Genomic DNA, 18,016 nt, shown 5'->3' with positions numbered 1-18,016 from the left:
TCTACATTCTATTCTCCATTAATATAAAAATTTAACACAAGTAAATACTATCCACTTGACAGGGCAACATAAATAAAGTTCTGAACCAGTAAGCGATCCCATCAGGCAATTTATGTGTGTCCGAAGCCAATTCAATATGACTAATGGAGCCAAGATCATTTTAGATCTCTTCGGATCACCAAATTCAGCTCACACACAGAGTGGCCTTTTATTTCATATACACAATCATTTCAGTGGTGCCAGTGCTTATCTTTTATGTAAATTTATGAACCAGTCCGGGGCCACTCAAAAAAGTTGACTGGCAATAATTATGATTTCTTCAAGTGTGCACAAGCAACTAAACATACAGACCGTATATACGCGTCAATATAGTGTTGCATATATTTTTTGTGGATATATATTTTACACAAGTCATCATGGCAAGATGTCTATTGACAGCCCAGCCACACAGAGACACTTGACGGGCAGCTCGAGTGGCTTTTTGAGAAACCAGTCTCGAGTGCGTTAGAATACCAGCTTAAGTGGGCAGTGGAGGAGTGGCGAGAATCGGGGCGAATGCCACAGGAGGGATATGACCAGGGATCAAGAGGAGCTCTGGTCTTGTGCTGAGCCATCGGGAGATATTCCCATTGGCAAGCGCCGTACTTCAGATGCCGTCAGTCCGCAAATGGAACTGAGACTCAAACCGAGACCGAGATTGATATTGCCCAGAAACCGAGGATGATACAAACACTCAGAAAAAATAGTGCTAATAGAGAGAGAGATATATATATTCTTGTATATAAATATATGTTTTTATGATTGCTTTCTTCTTATCCTTCTTCTTATTCTTATCAATCCCAAGACCTAAACACATTGCATTTCTTACAGTGAAGTACACACCTAACCGGTTTCGTTTACAAGAAGATCCTCTCGGGCTCCTAAATAGCTATGATTAAATTTATATAGTTATAGTAGCAGGGCCTTCGGCTGTCCAGCAAAATCAAAGTAAAATTAACTTTATGGCATAATTGCAGGGGAAACAAAGTGAGCTTCTGCGTCCCCAATTGCACTTTAAACTAATTCATAAATCCGACCGGAGTCGAGACCTCAAGAGCAGGCCTAATTGCCACCATTTGTGGTCCCATGTGCCATGTGCGATGTCAAGTGAGTGCCGGCTGAGAGGAACTCGAGTGCAAATCGATGTTGGTAATCTAGCCAGTAAATATATATATACATATATAAATATTTAGTGCCCTCTGCTGCCAGAGTTTGTGTGTTTATCGTGTCTAATTATGGCAAATTAGCCAGAGTAGTGCCATAAATCAATGCGGGTCTCCTGGGAGGAGTAGCTCTACTCACTCGTTCGGGGACATAGGGGTCAATCAACGGGTAACTCCTGGAATTTACATACCTGAAATTAAAAGAATTTACAGAACATGGAGTTAGAGATTTCACAAATACATGGATTTTAGTTTTTAAATATTATTGGATAAACTATAATGCTTTATTTCGAGTGTGTTCATTTTATGTTCATTCTCTATTCAACTTATTTACCACAATCTTTTTTCTAAATGCCGATTCTTCATGGTCACTAGAAAAACCCCTCATCCCGGTGAGGGGTTAAGACGTGTAAGTTGGACAGTGGGGGTTAAAGTTGGGGAGAACAACAAAAATGCAGCGAGCCAAATTTGCTTGACATTTACAACTGGCCAAGTTGGCCAACTCGCATTGGGTATTTACTGCCTGATGTACTCAGTCGACTCACCGGTGAGGAGGAGCTGTGCCATTTTAAGTGTTTATAGGTATTTATTTTTATTGTTTTTATGCTTAACGATTTTTTAAGTGGAGTGCAGAAGGAACGTGAAACAGCAGCCAAACGAGACTTGTATGCAAAGTGCTCTGGACTCCGCTTTTCCCCATCTTTTCAACCGAACAGTGTTCGCTTGAATTGTTGTACTTTTTTTTGGCCTTGTTGGTCGGTTGGCATTTTCTGTGGCTCTTCTTGGTCGAGTTAACAAGGCGCAACAAGCAGGCGGCATAGTTAAAGCCGGTGGCCAAAGTCGCCAAGTCCCCAAAGCCAGGGGGCAATTTAAATGACCAAAACCAGAACCAAAACTGAAAAGAATACGGCGCATTCCTTGGCGGGCAGCAGATTTATGTGTCCTTTGTTCTGGCGATTACAATGCTCTCGCGTAGCCGCAACAAATTTTCCCTTTCAATCGGCGCACCATCGCCCCGGCAATATTTCAATTAATTCGTGGAAAATGCGCTTACAAAGAAATATCATTAATGGGCCTTTTGTCAGGATTCTGCAGACACTGGTGGGAATGGAAAATTAATGAGCTTCGATATCGTCCTAGATTCTTGTAACAATAAGACCTTGTTTAATCATTTCAACGAATGCTTAAACATTTTAAATGTTGCATAACCAAGGCTGCAAAAATTAATTTTCTCTATAAGAAGCATTTTATAGAAATCATGATGACGCTCATTAGCAATTTTTCCTCACATTTAACACTTTCAATTCGATGTCATCTTGCCTCTGGCCTTTAACTCTCACCTTTTATTTCACATCTATTTTTTCAACATGGCCAAAGCATTTTAATTAGTTGACGCATTTTCACTTTTTATTATTTCATGATTCATCTTAATTTATGAGAGCCAAAAGAGCAACAGCGACGGCAAAGAATTGTAAATTATGCAAGTAAAGTTGCCATCCAGGTGAAGCCCTCAGACTTTGCAGCTTAACTTTTATTTCCACCCAGAAGTGGCGAAAAAGTGACAGAAAAAAGAACGTGAAAAGAAAATTATTTAATTATGTGTATAAAGTTCCACTTGTCATCCTGTCAAAGGCGTCGTGCTGTAATTTGACATTCGAAATTAATTATAACCGAAAAAACGAGGCAACAAAAAAAAAGAACCTGTTTCTGAGGTTAAAGTTTGGCAAATTTTCCGGGCCATAAGGAAAATGGTACGAAATTAAATTTCTCCATTAAACCGACTGATAATCTGCAAATAAAGACGAGGGTAGACATTTCCTTGGCCCTGTCCTGACCGCTCCAACTGATGACCCCTTGTTAACGCACTAATCTAGCAGATTTTTATTTTATTTCTTTTTCTGCCTTTGCTGCCATACTTTCAGCTGGGCACAGTGGACATAAAAGCTTAAGGAATAATAATGGAGGAGTGCAGATACATATCCCATGTCAACATTAATTAGGGTCCGGTATTATTCGCATCTAATGCCGGGCAATATTGTCCAGGGTCCAGATAAACATATGACTCCCAACCAGGTTGGTTTTGGGGACAGCGCAATTAAGATGTTTAGCATTCAGAATATTTTTTGGAAATGAGAGGAGACAAAGGGTTTAGCTATGCCAACCAACTAAGTCGAGGGATTTGTTTTGACAAGCATTTTTTGCTAATTATCTGTTAAGTATGCCTTTTGTTTAATTCCTTGTCATTAATTGTTTACGGTCACTTTACAGGAGGTTAAGACTTCCGGGAATAGTTTAGGAACAATAATATTTGTATTACTCTTAACTTTAAATTCACTTTTGCGTTTTAATTGACTTGATTATTTAGCCTTGCGAGTTATATGTTAAGTACACACTTTGCTCAAGTCGTAGGCAAATTAAAGCCCAGTTCCTCTTTAGTCCCAAATGTAAACAGCTTAATAATAATAATGAAAAGACAATTTCTGCTCATTCCACGTCAGTTTCCATCCCATTCTTCCATAGCCATTCATAATTTAAGCCGATTTAAAAAGTGGCGCCAGTTAAGTCGACCGTGGGCGTTCAGACGACACAGAGTGGGCGTGGCATTGGCTTGCATCACGGCTCACAAACACAATAGGGAAAAGATAAGGCGCTTTAGATGCGACAGCTTTTTGCCCAACTGGACAGATGAATATATGGCTACACATAGAGAAAAATTACTAAATATATTCACGTTCAATTTGGCGTTGTTAATATCATATATATTTATTTATTAATCTTTAAAATTTATTCTAAAATATTTACTTTCCTTTAATGCGGTGGTAGCTTTCTGCACAAGTTCTTGAAGTGTAATTAACATGTTTAAATGATAGGATGAGTTTTGCAAAATGAATATGCTTTACTTTAAGTGCTTTATCCAAAAACGGGCCAGAATATGTTGGAGTAATTTCATCCGATTATTACATTTGAATGAATGTTTTCACATCAATGTGAAATCTGTTTTTCTTTTGTAAGTCCGTTGGAGGGAAAAGTCAAGTGATTAGGCAGAGAAGGAAGTTGGCCGCGCTTTAGTGTGATTTTCCATTCCACCCAGATAGTCCCGTTCCCAGGGTGGAAGATATAACTTTTTGTTCACACATCGCCGAGATCGGAGGAGAAATGGGAGGGGCTTTCTGGCGGTACTCGGCAGTCGGCTAAGTAACCACCATAAATAATGCCAAGAGCAACAATCGAAGCTGAAGCAGCTGAAACTAACCCAGACAATGGCAAAGCTTTTTTGGCCATTACCGTTGGATGTCTCTTGTTTTTTCCCACTTCCCCGGTGCTTTTCGCTTTTTGATATATGGTAAGGCATTGATTTTGCCTATATAAGAGTATGCGATATAATGTCCAATTAAATTCTAAAAAAAGAGCCAAAAACAAGAAGCAAACATCGATGGCAGTTAGGACTACCAAACTGGGTCTCCTCATAAATTTATACAATTTTATGCCTCCTCCACTCTCGCGTTCTGTCTGTTTTATTTATTTTATTGTATAAAAAAGGCGCTCGACTTCTGCATAAAACTTTTCGCCTCTTTGGCTTTATGGGGCTTCTCGGTTGTTGCTGCTGCTTCTTTTTTTTATACCCCTCCCAAATCCGCTGCCTCTTTCCATGTACGTATAGTATACCAATCGTCGAGGCTGAGGGCATAAATCTTGACTTAAGGCGCCATAGATCATTACACGACTGCAACCAAATCGTATAGAAGGAAGGCCTGGACCTTGGTGAACCCAAAGGTGTGGGGGGCAACTGGGCTGGATAATTCCGTCTGTGCACTCAAGCGGATTATTAAATATTAAACTTTATTTGAACTGTCCTTTGACAAAAGGTCAAATATGACAACGACCGGCCATAAATGGTTTCATGCTTGATTTTCAAAAGCAATTTAAAACTGACACGTGTTTTAATAAGATGAAAACTTTAGGAATGGTAGGGCTTTAGAAGCTTGACATTTGTGGGAACAACAACATTTTTTGGTAGATAATTATGGCCATTTTGGTTATTTAAGCCAATGAAGATCTATGTTGAGTTAGGTCCAGGCAAAATGTAATTTTGCAAAAATATGCAGTCTAATGTGAAACTGTTTAATAATTATTAGGGGGGATTCCTTTGAAAACCCACTTTACCCAGGCTGAATAAACTTTTCTAATATGCACGCCCCAGCAGAGCGGAATTATGCCTGCGTACTCACCCACAAAAATCGTGTAAGCTTGTCAGCAAACTGTCTCCTCCCACTATTCATGAATCGACCCTCTCTTTCTTCACCGACGTCGCTGTCTCTCTCTTTTTTTTGCATATTTCGTTCTCCTCGGGCCAACTCAAATATTCACCGTCGTCTGCAACTACATCGAAGCAATTAAAAAGTTCTGCACAAGTTTAATCAACAAATTTCCCACACACTTCCATGAAAACTAAGTGAAAAAGCGCGTGCGTGGCCTTTCCCTCTTCGCAGTTCTCATGTTCGTGCATTTCATTTCACACATGAGCAATTTCGAGAGAGCAAAAGTTTAACAAGTTGATTGGCAAATTCAGAGGCGGAGGATATTGCTTAGCAACTTTGTGGCATGCTCCAAATGCTCCCAGCATGGGCAACATATTTACAATTCGTCAAAAGTCAACGGGAGCGGGAAAAAAAATGGCAGGAAATTAGCTTGAAAGGGGCCTTTGACTGTTGCAGAGAAAAAATAAGGTTTAGATCAGTTACATTTGCACTGTCATTTTGCCATCCAACTACTTAACTTTCAATAAAAATTTTGTTTAATTATTATATGTAATAAACCTTAAACTTTAAGCAACCATTTTTAATTATATTTGTTGTCATTTGGTTCTATCTTTTTTTTTTGCTACATGTAAGAAGCTGAGGCGCATAGGAAAATGCTGGAAATTAATTTGCATTGGGCGCATGCGCAACTTGTCTGCGAAATCTGAATGTTGAGTGTTGTAGTTGCATGCTACGCCGCGAAAGGGAGGGCCTTCTATGCCCCATCTCCCTCTCTTACGACCACTACATTTCCCAGTTGGCTTCCTCATTTGCCTGATGCTGTTGTAACATTTTAATTATGCCTGGCCGTTAGTTGTTGCTGTAGATTCTGTTGCACTCCGTCTCGAGTGGTTCTACCTCTTTCTGCCGCCTCCTTTCCGTCTCTTTCTTTCATGATAGAAGAGCCTCGTAAATTGCAGGCGCAAATAAATTTGTTTGAAATATGTTAAAGGAGTTTCAAGCGAGACGCCCGTGAGCTGTTCTCTTGGCCAAATGAGCAGTTTAATAGCTTGCAGCTTGTTCTCGGTGTTCAGTAAGTTGCTAAGATTACAGTTATCGAGAAATCGAGGGACGGAAGAACTATAAGCGAGCATATTTGGCAATTTTTATACTAAATTCTAATATATAAAGTAGCATACAAAGTTAACTTCGTATTTAAATTAATCAAAATATATGGAGTAAGTGTAACTTGTACGTACGTTGTTAAGGCTACTTACTCATAGCCCTTATTTATTTCTATAAAATTTTACTCCGCTGACAGCAAAATATTTGTGTGCCATAAAATAATTAGTTGTGATAAACTTTGATTAAAGTTCACCCCATGCCCCTGTACCTTTTCCCTGCCACCTTCGGTAGTCCTGCAACTAACTAACTGCCTTTCCCACAACGTTTTTCCGCTGACTTTTTAAACTATTCCCACAAATTCCACCATCCCCCTAGCCCGGGAAAACACTTTGAAAAGTCGCAGTTACCCGAGGCATCGCTGGATCCCTGGATCTTGGCCATGATGGGATGCTTTTGGCCAGGGGCGTGGGGGTGTTAATGCCAAATGCAGTGGCACCCGCAACTGAGCCGCTTGTTGGCCAGGTTGGCTGGCAGCTTTTGCCATTGGAGTCGCAGTTGCTGCAGCTGCAGGCCACTCTGCCAAAGGCTGAAAGAGTTGGCTAAAACAGGGGTGGGGTGTCGAAGAGGGGCCTAAAGTCCCCGGGCCAGGCCAAAACCGCTTGTCAATCGTGTGGCACGTTTCGCTGTTGCGCTGGCTGGGTGCTCGATAGAATTGCAGCATTATTTCTGCATCTCCCCTGTCCAGGCACGTTTTCTATTTTTTTATCATTTTCCTTCTCTCTGTTTTTCAAGCCTTTTCCGCACAGAGTTCAAGATCGCTGTGGGCCGATAATGTCGTCCGATTCTTCGTGGTTTCTTCGCTAACAAGTCTCCGACTTGTTGCCGTTGTTGTTTCATTAAAAATGATTGATTGCCAATTAATTGAACTTTGCCGATATGTTAATTAACAAGCAATCGAATACATTCAACTGCTTTTGCTCAATTTTCGTTCATGATTTATTAATAAACTTTGATTAAATCACAATACACTCTTCGATATTATTTACTTAATGCACTGCCAACATATTTGCACGAATTGGATTTTTATTTTTAATTTTGATTACGATTGAATCTTTTCTCTGTGACTTTACTTAAACAAATATTTTTATAAAACGAAATCATATTTATTAAATTGCAAAGTCAATGCAATTATTTATTACCTATTTGAATTATATATTTAAACTTAGAATCAACAAAAACCGACATTTATAATTAATAATATAAAAATGTCACAGAATCTTGAGTGAATAGTTTGCTCGTCTTGATTTTATTCATGTTTTCATTTAATTGCAGCTAAAAACACGCCAAAATGGAGCCACTTCTTTTCTCACTTTTAATTAAAACATTTCACCCGCCAGATAAAATAAACTATTTTATTTCCCATCTCGCAAAGCATCTTAGGTATGTATATATCACACAAGAAAAGACCACGCTTCGTATGAACAATTTCGTATGCAGTTTCCTCAGCAAATCCTCCTCTTCTTGTTGCCAAAAACTTAAACATTTTTATGTGTGCCGAAAACTTTTCGGTAAAACTAAAAGTGCAAAAAATATTTTCACACGCGATAAACAAAGCGTTGACGATGAAGAGGACGCTGGGGTGGCAGAGCAAACAGCGCTGAGGTAAACCGGGCAAAATATCACTAGAGCAGCAGCAGAAAATAAGGAGAGTATCAGGCAGCGCAGTTCACCGGGAAAAAATACGGAAGATGACAACTTGCAACAATATTTGATTATCCAAGTAATTCAGTTAATTTGTATATTTTTTGTGCGCTAGGTATTTAAGAATGGTGTGGTATAGGTGTGGATTGGATGAGGCGATAGCATAAATAATCAAGTGTTTAATTGGTGATTTTCTTTCAGTGAAGTTAGAGCAGCGGAGCTTGGTTTACCTGAAGTGAACCTCAGACAAACATGTCGAAGTGGCCGACCGACAACAACAGCAACCTAAGCAACAACAATAACAAGGCGACACTGCCAACAAATTGTGTCATGTCATGTAAAAGAGGTTTTTTTTATAGTGCAGAAAGTTGGCTTTTATGTATAGATTTTGCTTAAGCGCGCGGCATTTCTTATGTCTTTTCACACTTTCCCGGCCCAAAGGCATTTTACAGGGGTGGTGGGAAAAGGTGTGAGGGGGTTGTTGAAAAAGAGCAAAAGAACGAAAAAGCCAATACAACGCAAAAACAACACAAAAGCTGTAAGCGAACACCTTTAAGTGGTTAACTGTATGAGTTACTTAGACACTTTTCTAGGTTGGTTAGACTTGGGTGTAACTAAATTTCTAAGATGCCAACATCCAACAAAGGTGTGTGTGAGTTTTTGGGGTTGTGCGGCTTCGACTTGGAAATATGATATTATCTTGGGGTCGGACCCGAGACTCGGAAAATGTGGTCATAAGGTTAAGCTGCGATTGGAAAAGTGGGCTAATGCGATGGGAACTGAACGAGAACTAAAACTAAAGTTTCGTATTTATTTAAAGGTATAACAAATTCTTTAATACTGAACTGCTAAACGATGGATACGTTTTTTCTACATAGACTTTATTTTATGTTTTCCTCATAGAAAGTATCTATTTTGGTATTGTCTTCGTAATAATTTCAGACTAAATTAAATGTTCAGGCATCAACCGAGTTCATCAACCATATACAATTCACAAACAATTTTCTAGTCACAACTGATCTTTTCCAATCTACATCACGAAACTTCAAACGAACAATTAAGACTTCTCAGAGCTGTTATAGTATGTGTATGCAAATTGTGGCCCGAAACCAAATTAGTGGCAATGAGCTAATGAACAAAAAGCACTTCAACTTCAAAGACACATCACAGACCATCTGCCATTCATCTTCATCTTTCAGTTTCCAGAGCTGTCCGCGATCATTTCCATTTCAAATGTTCTGAGTTCCATGCATGAGCTCTACGTTCAGTATTTCCTCATTTGCCCCTAAACAATTTCTAAGAAAAGCCGAGACGATGGCGGCATATCAAAAGGGCAGACCAGACTAACCTGGCTCCTCCCATCCCCCCCACCAATCCAAATTTTTGCTCTCATTTGTTAATGTGGCATAAAATGTATTTTGCATGGTCTGATGAGGATAGCAAATAGTTGGATGGATGGAAAGATGAATGAACGACGGTTGTGTCATCGCTTGTCTGGGATTCATTAGAAAACAGTGGGAATCCTAAACCAAAATCATTAGTTTAATATGCTTTTAGTGCGAACACTTACGGAAATATTTTAACACACCTACAAATTCACATATCTTATAACTCGTTTTTAGTTACATGCACGAGAAAAGTTGGATATGACTTTTAAATTCAATAATTATTTTTACTTGAAAAGTTTAATGCGATTATATTTAATATTTTTTACTAATATAAATATCCACTACAAAAAGGTCTTTTCCAATTCTTCCCACACTGAAAATCCCATTCAGTTCCTAAAAAGTGCCTTTGCTTGTATATAGATCGTAAAGTTCATTCTTTCATTTCCTTTATAAATCCCACTGTCCATCACGATTGCTTTGATCTTACTTAATGGACAGCAACGTTTGCATCTCATTCAAACGAAATTTATGATCAGCAACTAGGGGAAAAGTGCAAGTGAAAACGAAAACGAGCGGAGGAGATCGGTGGTGAGATCGAACATTCCGATTCAACGGAAGCCCCGAGCACTTGAGTAATCAGTAGGCAGTTAACACAACAAGCCAATTAATTGAAAACAAATTGCCCATTAACTTGGCCAAAAAACAAACGAAAAGTAAAACGATAGTCAAGTGAGAAACGAGCGTGCGATCGGTAAACGAAACCAAAATCACTTGGCGATCGCTTCGATTACAGACCTGGTCATACTATATACGTATATAAAGAGTGGTGGAATGGGAAGGGGGGATGTTATGAGTGGCACAAGATCGCTTGATCAAAAATCGGACCAACATCAAACAGACGGCCGCTTCAATGGCTTGATTAATGTGGCCCACATCAATCAGAGTGTACTGGAACTGAATAAAAAAGGGGGGAAAGGGGTTTTCCTTCTACATAAATACACAAATCTTTTTCTGAGGCGGCGCCGCACAAACAGTTAAAAAGAGACGGATATAGGCTGGTTAAAAGGAGACAGCCATTGGAACACCCACACAATGTTGTTTGGGTCGAAAAAGAGCCAAAGGCTTTGTCAAAATAAATGAACAAACATAAATCGGGTAACACCACAAGAAACCACAAGAAACTTTAAAGTTTTGTTCAAAGGAAGTCTCCTCCAGTATTTCTTTCTGTACCAAAGTGACGACTGATCGAGTCAGCAACAGCACTAAAAAATAGAAACAAAAAAGTAGCAGAGAAAACAATGCAAAGACAAAGCCTTAGAGCCACGGAGTTGCTTAGTTTAAAGATCACGATCTTCCACAGTCGCTCGAACATTTGCCAAAATGAGCAAAAAGCTTAAGCCACGGCAACAACAAATCACGTTTGTGATCTTGACTTTAGACATCAGAGTTGGGCCAGAAAAGAGCACAGTGCATAAGAAAAACAAAATTAAAAAAATAAAATAAGGCTAAGCGAAACTGAACCGGCAAATAAAGCCAAAGAAAAGTCATTTAAATGGCCTGGAGGCATAAAGCCAAAGCTGGAGTCTCCTTATTTCTAGAAACCAATACAATGAAATCCCCAGAGAAACATTTGTTGGTCGTGCAAGAAATGATCAGAGGTGGAGGTGGAAACAGGGTTAAAAGGGTTGCAACTATGGGAAAAAGTCTTTAAAGCATAAGTGTATATTCAGACAAAATGCTACCAATTAACTAGGTTATATTTTATATAAAATGTTTGGAAATTTTAAAATAGGTAATATTGTACATCAGATGTGCATAATTGTGAATCCCCTTTTAGAATCTAAGCCGCTGAACTTAGGCCTAGACAAGTTCTACTTGTTTGGACTGCTCTTGTCTTCCTCGCCTCCCTATGTTTTTTTTTTTTATTTTGGGTTGTTTGTTTGTTGCTACTCTGGTTGTTTGTGTGGCAGTGTTCTAGGTTTGGGGAACCTCGGCTACACATGCAAAGTGTTGTTTGTGCTGTTTCCTATTGGTTCAAGTTGTCGTTGTCGTTGTTGGTTGTTGTAGTTGCTGATTGCCGGTTGTTGTAGTTTGTTGACTGTTGGAGCGATTTGAGCTACATGACAATGAGATATTGGGAACACTGCTCGCACAATGGCAATGAGTTCATTTAGGCTTTTTTGCTTTTGTCTAAATTTTAAGGTAAGTCTTGAATTCATGAACTTTTCAGTAAGCTTTGTAAGTCTTCTTGCCTACCATCAATCGCTAATGTTCAGCAATTGTCTGCTGGTTTATTGCCCTTTTGGATTCGTGCTCAAAATCATAATCAGTATTTGGTATTCAATTGAGTAACTCAAGTCTCCTTAATTAGAGACAGAGTCTATGGGGAGTTCCTCTTCCTCCTAACCGAAACGAAAAAGGGAAAATAATTTTCCAAACAAATGGCGAACAATCAAATGAAATGCTCATCCCAGCAACTCCCAGCCAAAGCAGGAAAATGGCAACTCATCAATTTTCCACATGTGATTTATTAACTAATTTGCCACAACCGCATTTAAATACGCTTTTCACACAGGCACGTACCGCATACAAAAATGAAGGCAGGCTTTCTCGGCTGAACACGAGTAAGAAATGGTGATGGCACGTGGAAATTCATTAGACAAAAATGCCTTTCATTTTCTTATTTTTCACATTATTAGCAGGGCGTTGAGAAGGGAAAATGGTGCGGGCATTCCAACCTCTTGAGAAATATGCGAAAATCATGAGCCGCAGGTAAGTGTTTGGGCATTAATTATAAGACTCGGAGCTCTCAGGGAAATGCAACCGATGCGAATTAATGAATGCCAATGAATTATTTTCCAAACTAATTCCTAAATGTAGAAAACTTATAAGGCATAAAGTATTTAATAAAACTACGGTAATGCTCATACAAAAATGCGTTGACTAGCACTGTACTTGCTACTTAATACATGTATGAATGCAATTTGTATGCCCATTAATATCGATATTTGGGTTTTTTCATATTTTTGCGGGACTTGCCCCCTCCCGTTGCCAGAGTTCCTCCCACTTTGGCTAATTTTATTTTTATGACTTTTATGCGCTCCGCTCTTGCGTTTTACCGATTTCCCTCTTTTCCTTGCAGATTTTCTTTTGTTTTTGGCCAGACTTCACTTGCATGATTTATGGGGGGGATTTCTTTGAATTTTTTTCGCCCTCTGTCTGCAGTTTCCCTACCCTTTGATCCCCTCAGCACCCAATGCTGTGCATTTGGCGTTAAAAATATTGCCAACTTGCCATAAATTTTATTGTATTTTGACAAGTAATAAAAATGCAGGCCACAAGCCGAAAAAATATGGAAAAATAAATAAAAAAAAGGCAAACAAGAAAATGCATTTCGAGGGAGATAAGAAAATATAATGCGCTGGATGGAGAAAATCTGAATAATGGATGGAGGTTTTGGAGGCTAAGAGATAACCCATTTTGAAGCTAATTTGCATTTTATATGCGAGAAGAGTCGTTGGGCTTTCGAAAGATTTTGACAAATCTCATGTTATGTAATTCGTCTTCGGATTGGTTTTGTTGAAAGATTTATTAGCAAAACGGCTGGCGTGGGGTAAAATATTTTTTTCTTCAGCCTTGTCTATATCCAAAGCTAATTAGCATCATAAATTTGGTTTCTTGTCATTACCATTTGAAGTTATCACTCAATCAAATTTATTGTGACTCAAACCGTATAAAGACAATAAAAGTTAAGTCAAAATTCGATTTTAAATTCAACTTGCTTACTTTGTGCTTAGTTTTTATGTATTCGAATTTGTATTTGCTTGGTTTCGTTTGGTCAAAAGTGGGACATTAATAGTCGGGCTTTGACTTTTAATGATTGCCCGTCGAGATCTTTATAGTTTTATGCATTAGTATTTGAGCAGAGTGGGTATAACGTTTTTTTTAGCTTCAAACTAACAATTTTATATGTCAGGTTCTGTTTACGACATCAAGTATTTAGAGAGGCATTGATCAAAGAAAATGTAAATCTATTACTATAAATAAGAGAGCCATAAGATATATGTTTTCCCGCTTTAGTACTTTAGCTTAACCGGCATGCAGTCATTACTTATGGGCACTTCATCATCCCGCAAATGGCTCTCATCCAATTAAAAGCCACAAAATCCATTAGCTTGTTTATATAAATAAACTTTCCATATCACCTCTTACATAATCGGCCATCTATTTTCCTGGCACACAAACACCGAAGCCTTCGAAAAGTTTTTCAATTTTCCTGGACAAAATCGTATAAAAACAAATCTCAACGCTGCGTGTAATTATCATAAAGCGGAATCTTGCAGCGCCAATACGATGCCCATAACTTGTTGGTTAGCTTGGGGTCTATTTGAGGGGGAGTTGTGGCGTTTTCCTCCTGATTTTCCCCATTTGCCGGCAACATAACGATGTAACTTTCAATTTGCGTAATTTTCAAAGTGATTGCGATGAAGAAGCGTGGCCAACTGATCCCTCACCTAATGACTTTTGCCGTGTGAGTCTATCAGATATGTTTGCCCAAAAGCCCAAGTGCCGAAAAAAATCAGTAGAGGCGCTGTCTAGGGGGCGTGGTCGCATGTCCGTGAGAGCGTGTCTGTGTGTAAGTGCGCTGAGGTGCACGCTTGTCATAAAATGCCGCTTATTATGTTGGCTATTAATTTTTACAGCCTGGACGCGACGGTCGGCATCCAATGGACTGTGGCCGAGTCGGTTTTTTTTCGGTCGGACCTGGGGGTCTTGACAAAATGTTAGAGATGGCTTGTAAAAGGTTTGGGGTACGGCAAAGTAAACTATTTAAAGTTTTTAAATGAAAGATTATTTGCATAAAGTTATTATTCTAATCAAAGTATATAGGTTATTTTTATGTACTACTCAAATATTTTCAGAAGAATGACAATTTCTGAAATGATTTACAATAACTGCTACAGGTAGAGAATACTAATCCGCAACACTTTTTGATAATCATTTAAGAAATTTTATTGTACTAAAGATCACGCTACCATCACTAGGAACTGGAAGAGGCCTAAAAGGCTCCAAGTCGAAGGAAACTTGTTGTTGGCGCTCCATGGCAATTTATGACAAGCAGGCGAAATGGGCAACGCTCTTTCATTCTTGGCCTTCCGAGGTCTTGGCCACGGCTTCCATATCGCGGCTTCTATCGCAGATGTACAAATTTATTTTTGCGCTTTCCCAGGGGCGGGGTATTCAAGAGGATATGGCTGAGGAACTGGGATCCAGCCCATCATTAGTACTAACAAGCGACATTACGCGGCCTTAGTTTGGGAGACTAGTTTTTCGGAATGCGTACTCGATATGGAATGGCCTTTGTCTTTGGTTCGGGTATGTTTGTTTATTTAATGAGAAGTTTTGGTGGGGAATTTTCATAGGACCGTGTGAGGGTAGGCCATAACCCCGTTGTCCCACCGTACTTATCGTATTTTTGACTTTTCATGGGTTTATTAAATTATTAGAAGTAATCCTGCGAACTGAATTCCAGAAATTGCCCTTGATTGTTATGTGAATGGGCTTATGATTAGTCCCTGCTGTTGGTACACGATGGACTGTGAGTACGGTAATGGGTTTATTCTCCCGATTTGATTGCGCTCTATGCCAGTCGTTCTTTGTGGCTTCATGTTATTGGCTTGTACTTTAGTTGGGTAAACTCATTAATGGACCATCAGGTCGAATTGGTGATCAGTGTATGAACATTTCATTACTTACACTCTGCATAATTCTAGTTTATGGTGTGGAACTGCCATAAGTACATACCTGAAAGAAGAGGAAATTAGGAAATTAGTACTTCGTCTGTCTGTTGGTGTGTGCATTAATAATTGGCAGTTTATTTTGTGAAAGACACGACAGAAGCCATTGTTTGAGAGCTTTGAACTGAGATTAAATTATGAATCAATTATAATCCCTTAAAATAAGAATACTTTCACTCATCTATAATAACAAATGCTACAATATTTCTCAAAAACAACCGAGTAATTATCATTATGACTCAATCATTCACAAATTTTTCACTTTTCTCGTGGTGTGCAATGTTTTTCCTGTTGCATAATCACTTAAAGTATCTGACGGATGCCCAAGCAACTCGTATTTCTATTGTTTTCTCTCATCTTTCAACTCGCTTTTTCACCGGCAGAGCCAACACTTGGCCAACTATGTAAAGTAAACATTTTAATTACGAAAAAAGCGAAGTAACTTTGACTTGACTTCTTTTCCTCACCCACTTGCTGTTGTTTTTCCAACATTTTCAACTTACGCGGCAAACTAGAGTCGACTTGCCATATAATTAAATACAAATAACAATTAAGATATACGAAGTTGGCAGGCGGCTCCATTTGGGGCTAAAGCATGGATCAGGCTAGGCCTGTGGCATAGTTTAAGTTTTTTAATTAAAAGCAAGCCACGCGGTTTGAGGAATGGTTTCTTTTCAGACGCAACATTTATGAATTGAGACGTTAATTGTCATCTAGTCAATTTAAGGGGGAGGGGCACTTTACCATCAAGCCTGTCAATTTTCAAGCTGTCCCATGAAATTGTCAAAAAATCGTTGATAGCCAGACCCCGAAAATGTTCATATTTAATTGACAGTCTTGGACCAAAAACCTGAAGAGAGTGCTCGAGTGTCACTTACTGCTACCAATTCCATTAGCGCGACATGTCAATGAGAGAGCTATAGTATACTAAAAACAATTTGGGGTATGTACATTAAGTAAACACTCCACATTCTATTTAATATTTAACATTGAAAGAATTTGTTAAAAGTTGTTGAGAAAAAGCTTTTGAAACATTTTAAAATTACTAGATCACTTAAGTCCTAATATTTTGAAGTTAATTCTTCAGCTTGTAAATTATGTATAGGGTATTTTCCTACCACTTAATCATTTTTCTAATTTTTCCTGTTTTTTCAGTTTTTACCTTTGGGGCGTTTCGGCGTCGGTCGCTTGACTTAATGGCAACATGTTTTACAACATTATTAGACAGGCCAAAATGGAAGCGGTTTTTTTCGGATTTCTGGTCGACAACTGGCAAATTTTAATTACCAATATTTTCCAGGTGTCGATACCCATACGACCCACGCCGGGGGCAGCATTTTACATTTTATGACAGGCCATAACCCACAGACAAATAAATATGAGCGGGTATTGAGAGACCCACTCTATATGGTAGCTGCTGTCTAATTAGCGTTTTGTGACAACCGCAGAAAAATAAAAGCACTTCGAAATGGGTTTGTAATTGGCAAACATTTTGTTTGACCCACCCGAAGCGAATCTAAGCCGTACTAAAATTATATTTAATTTCATTTGTATTTATCGGCTTACAAAATTGTTTTCGTGGGTGGTCTTGTTTTGTGTTTGTGGTTGCCAATAATCTTCTTATTGGATTAGAATTTCTTGAATTATTGAGTTTTAAAATTATTCTTGATTCCTTTGGCTTTAAAATCAGCTTTATATGTATAGAGCATTGTTCAATTACGTTTTGCTGAAATCTTTGCGTCATGTCAATCAAGATAAGATTAGTTGTTTTTATTTTAACTAAGTGCGCAGTACAGGTATTTTTGCAATGCAAAAAATATAAATAATATAAAAGATTCGTACATTAATTGTCATGTGTAAAGCTAACTAATTGAATGCATTATTTACCCGTCTTCAAATAAAACAGCAGGCGAAAATAATTGTCTTTGTAAGTCTAAGTGGTTTTAATAATTTTTTTTTAGTTTTTCTTTTTGTACACTTTATGTAATAAATTAAATTCGCTTATAAACACTTTCATTATTTCGCCGCCTGATGGCGAAAGATCTTCCTTCCATTCCATTGGACTAGCAGTGGTGATGATGATGTCCATGGTGAGGACCATGATGATGGTCAAAGTGGCTGCCGTGGTGGTGATGATGATGATCGAAGTGGGGCGGCGGTGGCGGAGGTCCATAGTGGTGGTGGTGGTGCGGCGGGGGTCCGTGGTGGTGCATTGGAGGTCCGTGGTGGTGATGGTGGTGCACCGGAGGCGGTGGGTGATGGTGGTGGTGATGATGTCCACCTCCACCCAAATTCAGGCCAAGGTGGATTCCGAACAGGCGATTTTCGTGATGTGGCGGCGACATTTTGATTGTTTTTATTTAAATCCTTGTCAAAGTAATATATTCCTTTCGAAAACTGCTCTCGTTGCTTGTTGAATGCTAACTGCCTTTCCATCCGCAGATATGACCAGTTTATATACACATCCCACTTGAACAGCTTGACAATTTAGATAGCATTTTTGTTGTGCTGGTTTATCTTATCGAAAGGGGTGTGAATTCGACTGACTCACTGGGGATTCACTT

General features: G+C 38.8%; 2 protein-coding genes across 2 annotated transcripts in view; both read right to left on the bottom strand.

The window, feature by feature from the left end:
- Window positions 1–18,016, bottom strand: part of LOC6738031 (frizzled) — an 88,673-nt gene that overhangs the window by 21,280 nt on the left and 49,377 nt on the right. The window lies entirely within an intron of this gene.
- LOC27207942 (histidine-rich glycoprotein) lies at window positions 17,371–17,904 on the bottom strand. Its single transcript, XM_016183568.3, has one exon. It carries the CDS (start codon window positions 17,795–17,797, stop codon window positions 17,516–17,518), a length of 282 nt encoding a protein of 93 aa, XP_016031845.1. The 5' UTR covers window positions 17,798–17,904; the 3' UTR covers window positions 17,371–17,515.

The sequence above is a fragment of the Drosophila simulans genome, chromosome 3L, assembly GCF_016746395.2.
Source record: "Drosophila simulans strain w501 chromosome 3L, Prin_Dsim_3.1, whole genome shotgun sequence".
Taxonomy (NCBI): domain Eukaryota; kingdom Metazoa; phylum Arthropoda; class Insecta; order Diptera; family Drosophilidae; genus Drosophila; species Drosophila simulans.
This window is presented reverse-complemented; position numbering and strand designations above follow the sequence as displayed.